Source organism: Mauremys mutica, chromosome 11 (genome assembly GCF_020497125.1).
Source record: "Mauremys mutica isolate MM-2020 ecotype Southern chromosome 11, ASM2049712v1, whole genome shotgun sequence".
Classification (NCBI taxonomy): domain Eukaryota; kingdom Metazoa; phylum Chordata; order Testudines; family Geoemydidae; genus Mauremys; species Mauremys mutica.
Window position 1 is genome coordinate 44,155,116 of NC_059082.1, and position 18,616 is coordinate 44,173,731.

Here is an 18,616-nt window from a genome sequence, read left to right on the forward strand (position 1 = left end):
TTTTGTTCGTGTTCATTATTGCGTAGAACTTTTAATTCAAAAATGCATATATGAAAAGCAGGAGATGTTTGTTTTATAATTCCTGTAAATATAATAGGGCTTTGAAGAGGTGACAAACTAGGAGCAATGGGTGAAAATGAAGAAAAGGAAAGCATAGGCTGAATAGCAGAAAAAACTTTTTGACAACAAGATCTGTTAGACTGTGGAATAGTGTCTCTCGAGAAGTGATGGAAAAAGCACTGGAGAATATAGGGAACAAACCAGCCCACAGTGAGTGGACTGAATCTCTGACTTCTGTGGTTCTTCTTATTTCTACCTTAGCCACATATTGATGGGTATGTTATCTCAGAATACCTTTTCAAATCTTTTTCTCATAGTGTTTCTCCTTACGTACATAGTACGATACTTTGCCCCTCCATTCTCCTTACTTGTAGCACAGGTGTTGGCACACAGTAGAACAGATTCCCTGTTGAAGCTATCTGTGTGTTGCACATTGGTCAAGTACAAGGACAAAACGCAATGTGTGTAGTACACAGTAGAGCTAACCTACAGTAACAAAAGGTAATAGTGTAGCATACTTAAGGGGCACTCCCAAGACAGCTAGCCTAAAAAAACTGACCTATTAACACTGGAAAGTCTTTAAGGATTGCAAGCAAATTGTATTTCTACCAATCCTTGCTGAAGAGGGCAACAGAGAACCTCAATCCTTCCAGTACAGCTCTCTGCAAACAGGCTGGTACACATCCTCTAGGACCAAAGATGGGACATGTACACTAGCTAGTTCATAGTGTCATGTTGAAAATAGAGGCATTTATTCTAATTCTTGCTGCAATGATGATCAGTTTTCGATGAGGAGGACAATTGCTTGCAATCCTAGGCTAGTGGGCCCATTTCTCTTCTCAATTACAATGGTGTAAAACTGCTGTGAGAGGATGATCGGGTTCAGCATCTTGCAAATAGAACTATTGTCAAGGTAGCGTGAGATGTGAAAACTCCGAAGAATTGAAAGGATAATCTATCAATCCCTCATTCTAGGAATTAGATATTTGCCAGACTGACTGAGAGTCACTATGCGAAAGGGGTCTAGTCTGACCTCTTGATGCATAACACAAGTCATAGAATTTCACTCCGTTGTCACTGCAGCAAGCCCATAAATTGTGGTTGAGCTATAGACACGCCAACATGTGATTGAACTTTAGAAGAACATCTAGTTCTTCGAGTGCTTGCTCATATCTATTCCATGTTAGGTGTGCACACATCACATGCACAGTTGCTGGAGATTTTACCGTCAGTGGTATCCATCAAACCAGCTCTAGTGCCCTCTGGTGCTGCAAGCTTACGCACTAGTATAAGGAGCCTAGCTTGCCCTGCACCCTCTCAGTTCCTTCTTACCACCTGTGACCATTGCTAGAACAGCTCCTCTTGCTTTGGCAAAGCAGTCAGTCAGTGGTTTTTTTCCTGTTATTCTCTAGATTAGTTATATTAGTCTTAACTTCATGTACTAGTGTACATAGATGGATAGAATTAGTGTATATAGTTAGACCCCCCTCCCATCTTAGCTTAGAGGGGCTTCTTTTGCCCCTGGAGCCGGGCATGCCCCAGTCTCCAGGCTTCAAACCCTGCGCCTCCTGCAGCAGGGGTATGCCAGTGAGCAACCCACACTCCAGCTGTATAAAGTGTCTGGGAAAGGCACACATATGACAGTGTTGCCAAGTCTGCTGGGATTTCAAGCCTCATAGAAAGAAGAACAGGGAGGCTAGACTACAGGCTATCCTAAAGGAAGCGGCACTTAAACCAGCGTCAGAGCCAAGCCAATTGGACTCAGCTACGAGCACCTCGGCTTTGATGCGAAGAGTATCTCTGGCACTGCATGCTTCTCGGCCCCATTCTCCATCTCCAGTACCAAGAAAGAAGCATAAGAAGCAACGGTCCGAGAGGGGATGCTACCCGGTACTGAGGAAGGACAAACAAGGGGAGTGCAGCGGAGTACAACCCATGTCAGGCTACACCTCCACTGCACGTTAGCGGCACCATCAACTCATCCCTAATCACAGATGACATTGAGTCCAGTGCGGGACCATCTGCTGATGCCAGGCCATCATTGTGATGCCAGCAGGATCATGGTACTGTCCGAGAGGAGGGCTCCTCCAACTCACAATCTGGCAACAGACCCAGACTCTGGTACTGAGCCTGGTACTGACACACAGGACTTAGGCTGACTTAGTTGGGGCTGAAGAAGAAGAAGAGGGCCCCCTGCTGGTACAGGCTTCTTCCTCCTCCTCCCCAGGCTGACTTTAGAGCCCACCACGAGCTTTTAAAAAGGATGACTTCTAACCTAGACTTGGAGGGTTGGGGTTCTTAAAGAGTCTTCACATATCCTCATTGACACTTTGGCCACAGCAGCCCCGTCAAAGGAGGCCTTACCTGTCAGTGAAGCTATTATGGGTGTGGTCAGATCCCTATGGCATACCCCATCTTCTCTTCCTCCCACTTGAAAGAGGGCAGAGAAGAAGTACCCTCTTCCTGTGCCTGCCAAGAGACATGAATTCTTGTACTTCCACCCTCCTCGCATGGTTTCTTGTGTCACAGCGGCCAATGAGAGGGACACTGCTAAACATGTCACTGGTGCCCCTGCTGCTGCTTCCGCCCTGCCTGGCCCTGATCTCACAAGACCACGGCCATTTACTCCACCCAAACCTCTGGGTCCTTCACTCGACTGCATGGAAGCTCCATAGTTGAACCTGAAGAAACAGGCCTGTTCAGAACAAGTCCGCCAGATCTTGCTAGGTAGTAGGAAACTATCTACTAGAGCAATTTACCTAGCGAAGTGGAAGTGTTTCTTGATGTTTCTTGCCTTCCTAATAGCGATTACCTCGGGGAAGGTCTCAGAAATTAGGGCCTTTATGTCAGAACCCATATACAGTATTCTTTAAGGACAAAGTTCAACTGCGCCCACACCCAGCATTCCTTCCAAAAGGGGTCTTGCAGTTTCACAGTAACCAGGCTATTTTCCTGCCAGTTTTCTTCCCAAAAGAGCATAGGAATGCAGAGAAGTGGCATCTCCACTTGTTGGATGTTAGATGTGCCCTGGCTTTCTACACTGAGAGGGCCAAACCCGGGCAGCTCTTTGTGGCAATAGCAGACATGATGAAAGGCCTACCGGTTTCATCCCAAAGAATGTCGTCCTGGATCACCTCCTGTATTCATATGTGTGATGAGCAGGCGGGCATTCCACCTGCTGCCATTTTGACCACTCATTCAACAAGAGCTCAGGCTTCAGCAGCAGCTTTCCTGGCCCAAGTCCTGATCCAAGACATCTGCAGAGCAGCAACCTGGTTGTCAGTATCTTCTCCTCCCATTACACCATCACTCAGCAGGCTAGAGATGGTGCCAATTTTTGAAGAGCAGTGTTTCAATCTGCATGTCCATAAACTCTGTGCCCACCTCCTTGGATACTGCTTGTGAGTCACCTAACATGGAATGGAAACAACGAATTAAAATGGTTACTAACCTTTCCGTAACTGTTGTTCTTCCAGATGCATTGCTCATGTCCATTCCATGACCCACCCTCCTGCCCCTCTGTCAGAGTTAGCCAACAAGAAGGAACTGAGAGGATGCAGGGCCATGAGCGTGCACCACAAGAGGGTGCTAGAGCCAGCCCAATGGATACCACTGAGGGAAAAATCTCCAGCAATGGTGCACATAGCGCATGCCAAACCTAAAGTGGAATAGACATGAGCAACAAATCTTGAAGAACAGCAGTTACGGAAAGGTTAGTAACCATTTATTTTACTTTAAAGTCTTCAAGTGATGGAGAATTCACCATCTCTCTAGGTAAGTTGTTCCACTGGTTAATTAATAATAACTGTTAAAAATGTGCACCTTATTTCTAGTCACATTTTGTCTAGCTTCAGTTTATAGCCGTGAGATTGCAGTAGCCATTGTCTTCTAGACTTAAGAGCTGTCTGTATTAAAACTCTTCTCCGTGTGTAGGTACATACAGACTGTGATCAAGACACTTTTTAATTTCTCTTGGCTAAACTAAATAGATGAAATACCTATAAGGCAGGTACCAAGACCCCTGATCATTCTTGTGGTGCTTTTGTGAACCCTTTCCAATTAATCACTTCAAAGTGTGGACTCTAGAACTGGACACAGTATTCCAGCAATGGGGTGAATTTTTCAAAAGTGCCTAAATGACATAACATGCAAGGTCAAGTTTTCAAAAGTGACTTAGGAGCCCAAGTCTCATTGGCTGTTTGTGAGATGTAGCCTGCAAAGTGTCTAAGTCACTTTTGAAAATTTGACTTTACCTCTTAAGTTACACGTAGGCATTTTGAAAATTTTACCCACAGTCTCAATTCTGTATTCAATTATATTACCGCCTCATCTTGTGTTAATTCTTCTAGCCACTGCAAAGCACTGGGAGCTTGTGCTGAGTTGGTTCTTCACCATTATCCCTAAGTTCCTTTCAGAGTTACTGATTTCCAAAATACAGTCCCCTGCTTCTGTGTGTGATTTTGTTCCTAAATGTATACTCTTGCACTTGGCTGTATTAAAATGCATATTGATCTTGTGAGTCCGGTTATCGAGTGATCCACTTTGCTCTGTAGAACTAATCTTTCATTATTATTTACCACTCTGCCAGTTTTTATGTCATCTACAAACTTTACCAGCAATTAATTTATATATTCTTTCAGACCATTGATAATGATGTTTGATGATATTGAGATAAGAACAGTTCATTGCAGGATCCCACTAAAAACACCCACTTTGGAAAATGATCTTTGACTTTAGTAAACTTTTGATACTGTCTCGCATGACCTTCTCATAAACAAACTAGGGAAATGCAACCTAGATGGAGCTACTATAAGGTGGGTGCAAACTGGTTGGAAAACCATTCTCAGAGAGTAGTGATCAGTGGTTCATAGTCATGCTGGAAGGGCATAATGAGTGAGGTCCCGCAGGGTTCCGTTCTGGATCCAGTTCTGTTCAATATCTTCATCAATGATTTAGATAATGGTATAGAGAGTACACTTATAAGGTTTGAGGACAATACAAACCTGGGAGGGGTTGAGTGCTTTGGAGGATAGGATTAAAATGCAAAATGATCTGGACAAACTGGAGAAATGGTCTGAAGAAAATAGGATGAAATTCAGTAAGGACAAGTGCAAAGTACTCCATTTAGGAAGGAACAATCAGTTGCACACATACAAAATGGGAAATGACTGCCTAGGAAGGAGTACTGCAGAAAGGGATCTGGGGGTCATAGTGGACCATAAGCTAAATATGGGTCAACAGTATAATACTGTTGCAAAAAAAGTGAACATCATTCTGAGATGTATTAGCAGGTGTGTTGTAAGCAAGACACGAGAAGTAATTCTTCTACTCTACTTCACGCTGATTGGGCCTCAACTGGAGTATTGTGTCCAGTTCTGGGCGCCACATTTCAGGAAAGATGTCGACAAATTGGAGAAAGTCCAGCAAAGAGCAACAAAAATGATTAAAGGTTTAGAAAACATGACCTATGAGGGAAGATTGAAAAAATTAGATTTGTTTAGTCTGGAGAAGAGAAGACTGAAAGGGGACATAACAGTTTTCAAGTACATAAAAGGTTGTTACAAGGAGGAGGGAGAAAAATTGTTCTTAACCTATGAGGATAGGACAAGAAGCAAGGGGCTTAAAATGCAGCAAGGGAGGTTTAGATTGGACATTAGGAAAACCACTGTCAGGGTGGTTAAGCTCTGGAGTAAATTGCCTAGGGAGGTTATGGAATCTCCATCACTGGAGATTTTTAAGAGCAGGTTAGACAAACACCTGTCAGGAATGGTCTATCAGCAACCTTTCAGAAGTGCTGTGCCAAGTCTTCATTTATTCACTCTAATTTAAGGTTTCACATGCCAGTAATACATTTTAACATTTTTAGAAGGTCTCTTTCTATAAGTCTATAATATATAGCTAAACAATTGTTGTATGTAAAGTAAATAAGGTTTTTTAAATGTTTAAGAAGCATCTTTTAAAATTAAACTAAAATGCAGAGCCCCCCGGACTGGTGGCCAAGACCCGGGCAGTGTAAGTGCCACTGAAAATCAGCTCGCGTGCTGCCTTTGGCACGCATGCCATAGGTTGCCTACCCCTGGTCTAGATAATACCTAGTCCTGCCATGAGTGCAGGGGACTGGACTAGATGACCTCTTGAGATCCCTTCCAGTCCTATGATTCCTATTAGAAGTTTTAAATATCTGTTACCCAGTTTTTAATCCATTTAGTGTGTGCCACGTTGATTTTGTGTATTGCTAATTTTAATCAGAATGTTGTTCAGTGCTAAGTAAAATACTTTACAGAAGTCTATGTATTTTATGTCTGCACAATTACCTTTGTCATCCAAATTCATAATCTGATCCAAAAAAATTGTATTGAGTTTGACAAGACCCATTTTCCATAAAAGTCGGCATGAATTATGCTACCATCTTTTAATTCTTTAGTGATTCCATTCCATATCAGCCTTTCCATGATTTGCCCGGTTTCAATTTGTGGTTCAATGTCCAGATATTACCAGACTAAAGTTACCCAGGCCATCCCATTTACCCTTTTAAAATACTGGCACATTAGAGGAAAAAACAAAAGCAAAAAAAAAAACCCCAAGAGCCGCCAGAGCATAGGAAAAATCGGTGGGGGCTGAGCTCCCACCGGCAGCTCCACGCCCCACCCCCCTGCACCAGCTCACCTTTGCTCTGCCTCCACCTCCCTTGAGCTGGCTGCCGCGTCCCACTTCTCCCACCTCCCTCCAGCGCTTGCGCCGCCATACAGCTGATTAGCGCAGCCTGGGAGGGAGGGGTGAGGAGGAGGAATGCGGCATGCTTGGGGAAGAGGCGGGGCCAGGGCAGGGATTTGGGGAGGGATCCAATAGGGCAGTGAGGGGGCGGGGATTTGGGGAGGGATCCAATGGGGGAAGGAGGGGTGAAGTCGGGGAGGGGCCAGGGTGGATTTGGTCCGGGGGGGCGTGAGCCCCCTCCCCCTGTGTGCCGGAGGGCAAAATATCGGGACAATTTGCGTCCCAACCGAACATTGGTCGGGACGCGGCACAAACAAGTAAATATCGGGACAGTCCTGATAAAATTGGGACGTCTGGTCACCCTACCTCTGATGCTTCCCCAGTGTTCCAATATCTGTTAAATACCAACATTGATGGATAAGAGAACTCCTTGCCCAATTCTTTCAAAACTCTTAATTGCAAGTTATCTGGTCCTGCAGATTTAAAAATCTGTACCTTCAGTACTTGCTGTTTAATATTTTGCCTATTACTGTATTTCATTATCACTGTAAGATGTGAATATTTCACCCAGCTTCTTTCCAAATACAGAACAAAAATACTTACTAAACACATCTATCCTTTTTGCATTGACAATTTTACCATTCCTATCTAGCAATGTACCTACACAATTGTTAGAATTTATTTTATTCCTCATATATTTAACAAATTCCTTCTTACTGTCTTTAATTTAGTATATTTTCTGTCTTTTTCATTGACCCCTTATCAATTGTCTGTATTGCGTAACTGCTAATTTATAGAGATTGCTGTTTCCATCCCTGTTTCCATTATATCCCTATAATCATTTTTATTGTTTTTTCAACTTCCATCTTAATCAGAATGATGTCTTAACCTTATAAGCCTTCTTTCATGAGTGCAGAATTGTAGGGTTTTGGGTGTCAAAATTTCAGGGTAACTGCATCTGTATTTCCCCTCTGTGGTTCTTTGAGGGCACATACAACCCTTGATGGAGAGTTCTGTCTCCCAGTGTCACGTGTCTCTCCCTCCTGACTCTAGGGGGTTTAAGGCTGCACAGTTTCCTGCCTTACACTGATATCCCCAACAAGCCAGTCTGCCTAAAGGCCAGTGCCTGTGCTTTGCCTTCTCTCCAAGAGCTATGCACCAGTTAGAAGTTTCCACACAGCTCTTTCTAAGCAGCACCTTTATTCTTAAGGTTACATTACAGAGAAAACATAAAAGCAATAAAATTTCCTGGATGCATATTAGAAACTTACCAAAGGTCACCACATCATCATAGAGGCCTTAGTAGGCCAAAATCTTTCCAACCCTTCCGCAAGGATTGGCGGCCGCCTTTGGACAAAAAGTCCTGTCTGTTTGCTGGATCAGAAAGAAGGCCTGTGTCAGTTTAAACACAGTCTTGTTATGCCAAAAGCCATTTGTCTGTTGATCTCTGGAAAATCCAGTTTGAACCTTCATATGCAGTCCTCCCCCGGGTGGGGTACCTCTCTAGATATGTTTTCCACCTATGGGATTCAACTTAATCACCTCCTACTGTTTTTGGTTTCTAGAGGAGCTGTAATAACTCTCCCCCTTGGAGTTGCATACGGTCCCTGGCCCACAGTGAAACAAACTTATTACAGTATGCTCCCCAAAGATATCGCCTGGGATTGCAATGTCTGTCATACTGGGCTTCTATTTTTCACATTTCTAACTATATATATATATATATAGATAGATAGATAGATAGATAGATATGTAGGTGTAAAAAGTGAGTGTGTGTGTTGCCACACATTTACCATCAACCTCTTCTATTATTCTAACTTTGGCATAATAGCAATTTTGTATTGTCATTATTTTAATGATAAGTCAGTGGAGAAAGAACCAGAATATATGTATAGAAACAGAATTGTAGGGCTGGAAGGGACTTTGAGTCCGGCCCCCAGCACTGTGGCGTGACCAAGTAAACCTAGACCATCCCTGACAGGTGTTTGTCCAACCTATTCTTAAAAACCTCCAATAACAGGATTCCACAAGCTCCCTTGCAGTTTAACTATCCTTAGAGTTAAAATAATTTTCCTAATATCTAACCTAAATCTCCCTTGCTGCAGATTAAGCCCATTACTTCTTATCCTACCTTCGGGGGACAAGGAGAACAATTGATCACTCTCCTCTTTATAAGAGCCCTTAACATATTTGAAGTCTTTTATCCCTCCATAGTTGTCTTTTCTCTGGACTAAACATACCCCGTTTTTTTAATCTTTCCTTACAGGCCGGGTTTCTAAACCTCTTATCGGTTCTTTTTTTCTCTCCTGTGGACTCTCTCCAGTTTGTCCACATCTTTTTTAAAGTGTGGCACCCAAAATTGGACACAGAAATCCAGCCGAGGCCTCATCAGTCCCAAATAGAGTGGAACAGTTACCTCCCATTTCTTATATATGACACCATTGTAAATACTCCCCAGAATATTAGACTTTTTTGCAGCTGCATCACTTTTTTGACTCATATTTAGTCATATCCACTGTAACGCCCAGAGCCTTTCCAGCAGTACTACCACCTAGCCAGTTATTCCCCATTTTGTAGCTGTGCATTTCATTTTTTTCTTGCACTTGTCTCTGTTGTATCTTCTCTGCTAGAAAGGTTCTGCTGACTCAGTAGGGGCTCTGACACTAGATTTGAACTTGTGATTCCGTATGTCTTGCTGCTGCAGCAGATTGCCTAAATTAGTTCTGAGTTATAATAATAGTGAACATATGGTAAAATAAAAAGAGAGCTGCACTCTAATTATTAGGTCACTTGTATCAGGGCCGGATTAACCTTTTGTGGGCCCCAGAGCCAAACATATTTGTGGGCCTTCATGTAGTCATTATGCACTCCGAGTGTGGGCCTGGTGTGGCAGTGCCATTGGTGCCATAGTATATCTGGTACTGAATCTCAGAGAGATTTTTCATTTTGATCACATACCTCTGCATGACTGTATACATTGCCATACACAGCTCCCTCAGCCCCCTGCTTTTCTCATTGAGCTGTACACCCATATGGGTTTACCACAGTGAGCAGAACTTTCATAGTGATCAGGGGAAACTCCCCACAGATTTATCTCCTTCCTCATTCAGACCTTCTATACCCATGTCTCCGGTACCACCCTATTTCACCAGTCACAGTATGTGGTTCTGGTCTCAGCTCAAAGTTCCAAAGCCAGCAGATACCTGATCAATTCCGACAAATGCCTCCCTCAGCACCCATCCTGCTATTTGAGCAAGACACTTGCGAACACCATTTCCCCAAAGTGAGGACTTAGCCCTTGGGAATCTGAAGACACCAGCCTTTCTCTCTCTGCTCCCATCTACATGCTAGTCTACTACCTGGTCAGCACTACCTCTCCCCATGCCTGTTTCCCTTCTACCTTGGACGCTATTCTCCCCTGCAAGCCTGACCTCTTCCTCCTTCCCTGCTTCCCTTGACATTCCTTTCCTATGGATGACCTCTGTTCCTTGAGGTTAACTCCAGTTTCTTTATCTGCTCCTAGCTTAATGCCCCCAGTAGTCACAGAACCACCTGCAGCTTCTCTGGCTACAGACATGAGGCCAATTGCCAGAGGCCAGCCTTAGATAGCTGTAGCTACATGGTGGCAATTCCCAGGCTGAACATGCTTGAACCTTGCAATGGCGACACTATGGACTCTAGCGCTAGCCCTAGGCAGCTGCAGACTCTGCAGTTAGGCACTTCCCTCCTCTAGCCCATGGCTTTAAGTACCTGAGATGTCCATCACCTGCAGCAGAGGCCACCAATTCCCATGCACCTCTCAGCTAGCACATAGTCGAGCAAAAAGTGCAGCTTGGATGATTTTGGAGGCTGGAGTCCCAGGGGGTTCCCATCCCTGAGCAGGAGCTCTGCAAGAAGCTCACATGACCCCCCTCCACTGTGGGACCAAGACCCTATGAAGACAGTGGAGTTACCCAGTGTATAACCAGTTCTGTCCAAAGCCTGTTGAAGTGAGTGGGAGTCTTTTCATTGATTTTAATGGGCTGTGTATAGAAGTCCTAGACCCTAGGAGCAAAGTGCATTCTATGCTGCACTGGTTTACTATTGTAACAGGAAGGTCTCACTTTACCTAGTGAATAAGCAACACCTCCTACAGGACCTAACTTTTTCTGAGAGGCTTCCCACCCAATTACTAAATGTAAACCCGCTTCGCTTACAAGGGCTGAAAATATCAGGTAGTATGGTTACAAAAGCAAGGCACTTCTGAATTCAGTAGGAATTTTCAATGTGCACAGACAGGACTGGTTCCCACATGGTTACAAAACTGCAGTAAAGTGGAACGATTTTCAGTTTGTGTGATTGGAGGATAGCTGGATCCATATTATAAGACTGTCCTACATAAATGAGGAAAAGTTGAGGTGTCTTTGTTATTATTTTGTTCCACTAGGTAACAGTAGTTCAGATTCTTGAAGTGGATATGTTATTTGCCTTCAGTTTAGTAATGAACCAGCTGGCAAATAGATGTACCTCCATTGTCATCCACTAATCACACTGCTCTGCCCAGAACTTTAAGTAATTTTACGTATGTTGTCTCTGAAAGACAGACCAGAAGCAGCTAGACTTGTTCTCTTAATGTCCACTAAAAAGATTTTTCTGACTGTAGTGTCACTTTCTGGGTGCGGGGGGGGGGGGGGTGTCACAAAAAATTGCCTTGCAAGCTTGTATGGATGGATAAGCAAAGACTGACTATGTCTAAGATACATTCCCATTGTTTATATGTTTCTGTCTCCTAACCTGGCTTGTAATTCTGGGGCCAGAAAAAGTAACTTAGCATGTTGTATATGCTATTGTTCAGTGATGCCCAAGTAGATATAATCCCAAATGTAAGCATCTAGGAAGTCGCTTGTATCAGTCTATTGGCTATCATGGTTACAAACCATCCTTTCTTTTTATTGATATTTTAGAAAGCCCAACTTACTGAGAAAAGCAGTATCCACCTAGTAGGTGGTAGCCCTTCTGAACTGTTTCTGTGTTTGGAGGTATTCAGAGTTTGCTGAACTTGTTGGGAACATCTCTGGTGGAGTGTATTTGCTATTCATGTCCATATGAAAACAAAACTTGTACAATATAGGTCCAAGATGATACAGGTTTTGGAAATGAATAGCTAGGAGATGAAGAAAGTTTATTCCATAACTGATATTTATTAATGTGATTTTTTTCCCCTAGCATTAGGGTCTTCAGGAAAAGGAAGTCGGCCGTTGGATATAGGACCTGACTACAAACCACCTATGAGTGGTAAGGCCCTTTATAAAGCATTTCAGCAGAGACCTATTAGGCTGAAATTCAGTATGTCTTGGTATAATGGTGTGTGATGTGATATGTCTCCTAAAATATGAAGCTATTATTTACAGCCCTGAACACATTTTTTCCAATAATTGCAGTTTTCCCCTTTTATGAACCATTTCATATTAGCAGTTCACAAGTAAGACGGGGAAACTAATTTAACATGTTACTATAATACAGGCCTTGTCCACCATGAAAGAACAAATGGGAACAAAAATGTTTTATATGCACCAGATTTCAATTATGTCACCAAACCTTTTCCCAGCCTAGTTTAAAACGACTGCCACTATGTACCAGTGTATAATTAATTGTATAGAACGTAATAGGATCAAGGAGAAAAAAAATCTCGCTCTTAAACCTTCCCCTCATTTGCATTTAGTATCATGAAAGTCTTGCACTGAGGTACCACTGGTTACAACTGCGTAAATGTATCTTATTTTAAAGAAAAATGATCATTGTAGAATACCAATAATGTATTAAGAGTGGTTACTGTGTCCAAAGGAATGCCTGATACCCTTTAGTTCCAGCAGGGTCTTTTTCGTTGCATATTTGTTAGCTTTCCTGGATGTGTTTTCAGGCCCTTCTTCCCTTTCACCATCCACCACACATCTTTCTAGAGACAGCAAAGTACAATTCCCCAACATCCTAGAGGCTTGGACTGTAAAAGAAGATAGCTGCTATTAGCACAGTGCTGTTCTTTGGAAGCAGCATGCTGGGATGGATTTTTTTTTTTAATTATGGAAGGTATTTGAAATTAAAGGTTTATATTTTACTTTGAAACTTACATTTATGAGCCAATATGTAATTTGTGTGCTTGATAGTTATTTATGTTTTGTTTTAATTAGAGATGCCACAAAATTCAGATCCAGAAGTAAACTTTTGCCCGAGTTCAAGGATCCAGGTCAGACCCATTACAGAAACAGTGGTACCCTGGGCCACAAACTCCAGATTCCAATATTTCCAAAGTTCCAGGGAAGGGATAATGAGTTCATTCATATGACAGAAGACTGTCTGGACATTGGAGACACATGGTGCAGTAAGGGGGTAACTGAATAGAGAGTTAGGTAATAATAATAATAATCTGTAGCTCTTTATAGCACTTGTCACCAGTGCATATCAAAGCTCTTTACAAAGGAAGGTCAGTGTCATTATCCCCATTTTACAAATGAGGAAACTGAGGCGCGGACAGGTAATGGGAAGGCCCCTGCAGGTGGCACTCTTACAGCCCCAGACTACTGAGGTATTGGAGTGTGTGTTCCAGTGGGCTTCTGTCCTCTTGCCCTAATCTCTGCAGGGACCCGCCCATGCATCCTCAACAACAGTAGTAGAGTGGGAGAACTTGTGGCGCCTCAGAAGGAGATACAGGCAGGTGATAGAATTCTTACATTACTTGGTCCAGTGAATGCAGTGAGCATGTTCATTGTTCCCTTGGAGACTCCTTAGAGATTGCTAAGGGGAGCAGTTGATCAGATGTCATTATATATAAGCATACCCTGTGCCTATCTTTTGGCATATTATCCTGTCTCAACATTTTCAGTACAAATAGGACTTAACCAATTGATTTTTTTTATAACAATTCTTTTCTTTTAATCAGAAATGCTCATGCAGATACATTTTAATGTGAAGACTCATTGTTGCTTTGCAGGTTAACTATGCCAGCCTCTCACATATTGAACCTCTTTGTTGTGATATAGTTGAGTGTCTCACCACACCTGAATGGTTTTAGCAGCAACTGTAGGCATCATTATGTAATTTTTAATGGGCTATCATGTGGAAATAGATTATCAAAATGTTATATAGGAGAAAAGGATAATTGTACATGGCCATAATCAGGTGATGTGGAAATGTTTAAATAACAAAAGATAAGAGCGAAAGTACTTAACGTGAAATGCACCAGCTGAGCCAAGATTAGTTTCTATCTGCCACTGTCTACTTTCTTCAGGCTCTCCATCACTGTTGATTCCTTTTTGCATCCTGCTGTGGGGACCTTTTTCTCAAGTAAACGCTTTGTATAACAAGTGCTTTCCTCTTCCCCCCCCCACCCCCTTACAGGCAGTAACAGTCCTCATGGAAGCCCCACATCCCCCCTGGATAGCAACATGCTTCTAGTCATAATAGTATCTGTTGGAGTGATCACCATTGTGATAGTGGTGATTGTGGCTGTCTTCTGCACTCGTCGCACCACCTCTCACCAGAAAAAGTAAGATGTGCTTTACTCTGTTCTAGTTTTCTCCGTTTATTCAGTTACTTAATAGCTGTATCTATGACTGCAAGAGTAGTGACGTCTCCATTATGATCTCACAATTGCAGTTGATACTGGCAAAGGCTTAGAAAACATTCCATCTGAAAGTGTTGTGTAAACGGTCGGACTCACCCCTGCAGCGCCTCCTGCTGGTTACTCTGGGAATTAGCTCTGTTCAGCCCCGGAGCGCCCTCTGCAGGCTGGTGATCCACCTGTTCTCAGGCCCCCGTGTCCCTCCCTAGACCCGGTGCCCCTTTTCTCCGGGGTGCTGCCCCCTGGCAGTAACCCCTTTTCGCTCTGGGCTTCCCCTTTTGTCTCAGGGAACCCCCACCCTCTATCCCTACCTTGCCTCAGTATGTGGCTACTGTCAGTCATTGTCTAGCCCCACACCCTGGGGCAGACTGCAGTATCAGCCTATTCATCATTGGCAGGGTTGGGTTTGGACCTGCTGCTTTGGCCTACCCCTGCAACCCCCAGTACCCGTTGGCCTTGTGCTAGGCCGCAGCCTGGGGCTTTCCTGGCTAGAGCTCCTCAGCTCCTCAGCCTTTCCCCGGCCCTGCTCCACTCAGGTATTCAGCCTCAAGCTAAGCAGCCAGGCCCATCCCTCTCTGAAGGCAGAGAGAGACTGTTTGCCTTTGGCTCCCTGGCCTTTTATAGGGGCCAGCTGTGGTTCAGTTTGGGGCGTGGCCTCACCTGCAGCCACTTCCTCAATTAGCCCAGTCTTGAGAACCACCGCTCTCAAGCCCTGCCAGGCCACTTTTAAACCCCTCTGGGCCGAAGCAGGGGGTCACCCTGCTACATGTTGGTACAACCCTCAGCCATTCATGCATTTTCTTTGCCCTTACCTATCAATATCAATTGTGTCTTATGTGGGTTGAATTTAAGTCAGTTAATTATTATATAGGTCTACGCCACTAACACTAGCTGTTTAAGGGTGGCTGTTTCCTTGGCTTCACTGATGAAAGAGTTAAATATCTTACTCCAACAAAAGATTGTGCCATTTTAGATTTAGTACTGGTAAGTAACAAGGCCCCTAGAGAAGAACTCATTGTAGAGGACAATCTTGGTTCAAGTGATCATGAATTACTTCACTTTAAACTAAATAGAAGGATAAACAAAAACAGGTCTTCAGCTAGGGTCCTTGATTTTAAATGGGCAGACTTAAAAAATTAAGGGAATTAGTTAGGGAAGTGGACTGGACTGAAGAAGGATCTGAATGTGGAGGAAGCCTGGAATTACGTTTAAGTCAAAGTTGCAGCAACTCTCTGAAGCCTGCATCCCAAGCAAAGGAGAAGAATTGTAGGGACGGATCACAGACCAAATGGATGAACAAGCATCTCAAACAGGTTATTAAGAGAAAGCAGAAAGCCCATAAGGAATGGAAGAAAGGGTGGATCAGCAAGGAAAGCTACATCTTGGAGGTCAGAAAGCATAGGGAAAATGTGAGAACTGCCAAAAGCCAAGCATAATTGGACCTTGCAAAGGAAATTAAACCAATAATGAAAGGTTCTTTAGCCATTTAAATATAAAGAAAACAAGGAAAGAATAAATGGAACCACTAAGCACTGAGGATGGGATGGAGATTAAAGATAATCTAGGTATGGCCCAACACCTAAATGAATACTTTGACTCGGTTTTTAATAAGGGTAATGAGGATTTGAAGGTCACTGGCAGGGTGGCGAATGGGAACAAGGATGGAAGCTAAATATAAATATATGGAGATATACCTATCTCATAGAACTGGAAGGGCCCCGAAAGGTCATTGAGTCCAGCCCCCTGCCTTCACTAGCAGGACCAAGTACTGATTTTGTCCCAGATCGCTAAGTGACCCCCTCAAGGATTCAACTCACAACCCTGGGTTTAGCAGGCCAATGCTCAAACCACTGTTATCCCTCTCATTCTCAGGCTCAGACAGCTTAATGGGACCAAATCGGGAGGCCTGAATAACCTCCATCCACATTAAAGGAACTGGCACATGAAATTACAAGCCCAATGGCAAGGATTTTTAATGAATCAATAAACTTGGGAGTCATACCCTATGACTGGAGAATTGCAAATATACAGTAGCTATATTTAAGAAAGTGAGAGTGGGGAGTGATCCAGAAAATGTACAGGCTTGTTAATTTGATCTTAATTGTATGCAAGGTCTTCAAACAAATTTTGAAAGAGAGAGTAGTTCTTTTTAGTGTATGTGCAACATGCCTCAGGTGGCCCCTGACCAGGATTCATCACCAAATTTGGTCCACTGGTTGGATCATTAGCTTCCCAGCTTGGGCCAGGTACTGGACCTTGCAAAGAGAATTAAAACCAATAGTAAAAGGCTCTATAGCCATATAAATAAGAAGAAAACAAAGAAAGAAGTGGGACCGCTAAACACTAAGGATGGAGTGGAGGTTAAGGATAATCTAGGCATGGCCCAATATCTAAACAAATACTTTGCCTCGGTCTTTAATAAGGCTAATGAGGAGCTTAGGGATAATGGAAGGATGACAATTGGGAATGAGGATATGAAGGTAGATATTACCACATCCGAGGTAGAAGCCAAACTCGAACAGCTTAATGGGACTAAATCGGAGGGCCCAGATAATCTTCATCCAAGAATATTAAAGGAACTGGCACATGAAATTGCAAGCCCATTAGCAAGAATTTTTAATGAATCTGTAAACTCAGGGGTTGTACCGTATGGCTGGAGAATTGCTAACATAGTTCCTATCTTTAAGAAAGGGGAAAAAAGGTGATCCGGGCAACTACAGGCCTGTTAGTTTGATATCTGTAGTATGTAAGGTCTTGGAAAAAATTTTGAGGGAGAAAGTAGTTAAGGACATTGATGTCAACGGTAATGGGCACAAATTACAACATGGTTTTACAAAAGGAAGATCGTGCCAAAACAACCTGATATCCTTCTTTGAGAAAGTAATAGATGTTTTTAGACAAAGGAAATGCAGTGGATCTAATTTACCTTGATTTCAGTAAGGCATTGATACAGTTCCACATGAGGAATTATTAGCTAAATTGGAAAAGATGGGGATCAATATGAAAATTGAAAGGTGGATAAGGAGCTGGTTAAAGGGGAGACTACAACGGGTCGTACTGAAAGGTGAACTGTCAGGCTGGAGGGAGTTTACTAGTGGAGTTCCTCCGGGATCAGTTTTGGGACCAATTTTATTTAACCTTTTTATTACTGACTTTGGCCAAAAAGTGGGAATGTGCTAATAAAGTTTGCAGATGACACAAAGCTGGGAGGTATTGCCAAGACAGAGAAGGACCAGGATATCCTACAGGAAGATCTGGATGACCTTGTAAACTGGAGTAATAGTAATAGGATGAAATTTAATAATGATAAGTGCAAGGTCATGCATTTAGGGATTAATAACAAGAATTATTGTTATAAGCTGGGGACGCATCAGTTGGAAGTAACAGAGGAGGAGAAGGACCTTGGAGTATTGGTTGATCACAGGATGACTATGAGCCGCCAATGTGATATGGTCGTGAAAAAAGCTAATGTGGTCTTGGGATGCAGCAGGCGAGGTATTTCCAGTAGAGATAAGGAGGTGTTAGTACTGTTACACAAGGCACTGGTGAGACCTCATCTGGAATACTGTGTGCAGTTCTGGTCTCCCATGTTTAAAAAGGATGAATTCAAACTGGAACAGGTACAGAGAAGGGCTCCTAGGATGATCCGAGGAATGGAAAACCTGTCTTATGAAAGGAGACTCAAAGAGCTTGGCTTGTTTAGCCTAATCAAAAGAAGGCTGAGGGGAGATATGATTGCTCTCTACAAATATATCAGAGGAATAAATACCAGGGAGGGGGAGGAATTATTTAAGATCAATACCAATGTGGAGACAAGAACAAATGGATATAAACTGGCCATCAGGAAGTTTAGACTTGAAATTAGACGAAGGTTTCTAATCATCAGAGGAGTGAAGTTCTGGAACAGCCTTCCAAGGTGAGTAGTGGGGGCAAAAGACATATCTAGCTTCAAGACTAAGGGTATGTCTACACTACAAGACTATTTCGAATCAACTTAATTCGAATTTGTGGAATCGACCTTATGAAGTCGAAGTTGTGTATCCACACTAAATACACTAGTTCGACTGTGTGAGTCCACAGTAACGGGGCCAGTGTCGACTTTGGAAGCGGTGCACTGTGGGAAGCTATCCCACAGTTCCCGCACTCCCCGCTGCCCATTGGAATCCTGGGATTTCCCCCCAGTGCATGCTGGGGGGAAAAATGTGTCGAGGGTGGTTTTGGGTAACTGTCATCATTGAACCGTCA

General features: G+C 43.1%; 1 protein-coding gene across 8 annotated transcripts in view; it reads left to right on the forward strand.

Moving 5' to 3' along the window:
• Window positions 1-18,616, forward strand: part of NEO1 (neogenin 1) — a 553,761-nt gene that overhangs the window by 501,596 nt on the left and 33,549 nt on the right. For all 8 annotated transcript variants that reach the window (XM_044979726.1, XM_044979730.1, XM_044979728.1 and 5 more), the window contains 2 exons: window positions 11,980-12,048; window positions 14,149-14,296. In XM_044979726.1, the coding sequence (XP_044835661.1) occupies window positions 11,980-12,048; window positions 14,149-14,296 (217 nt within the window). The remainder of the gene's footprint in view (window positions 1-11,979; window positions 12,049-14,148; window positions 14,297-18,616) is intronic.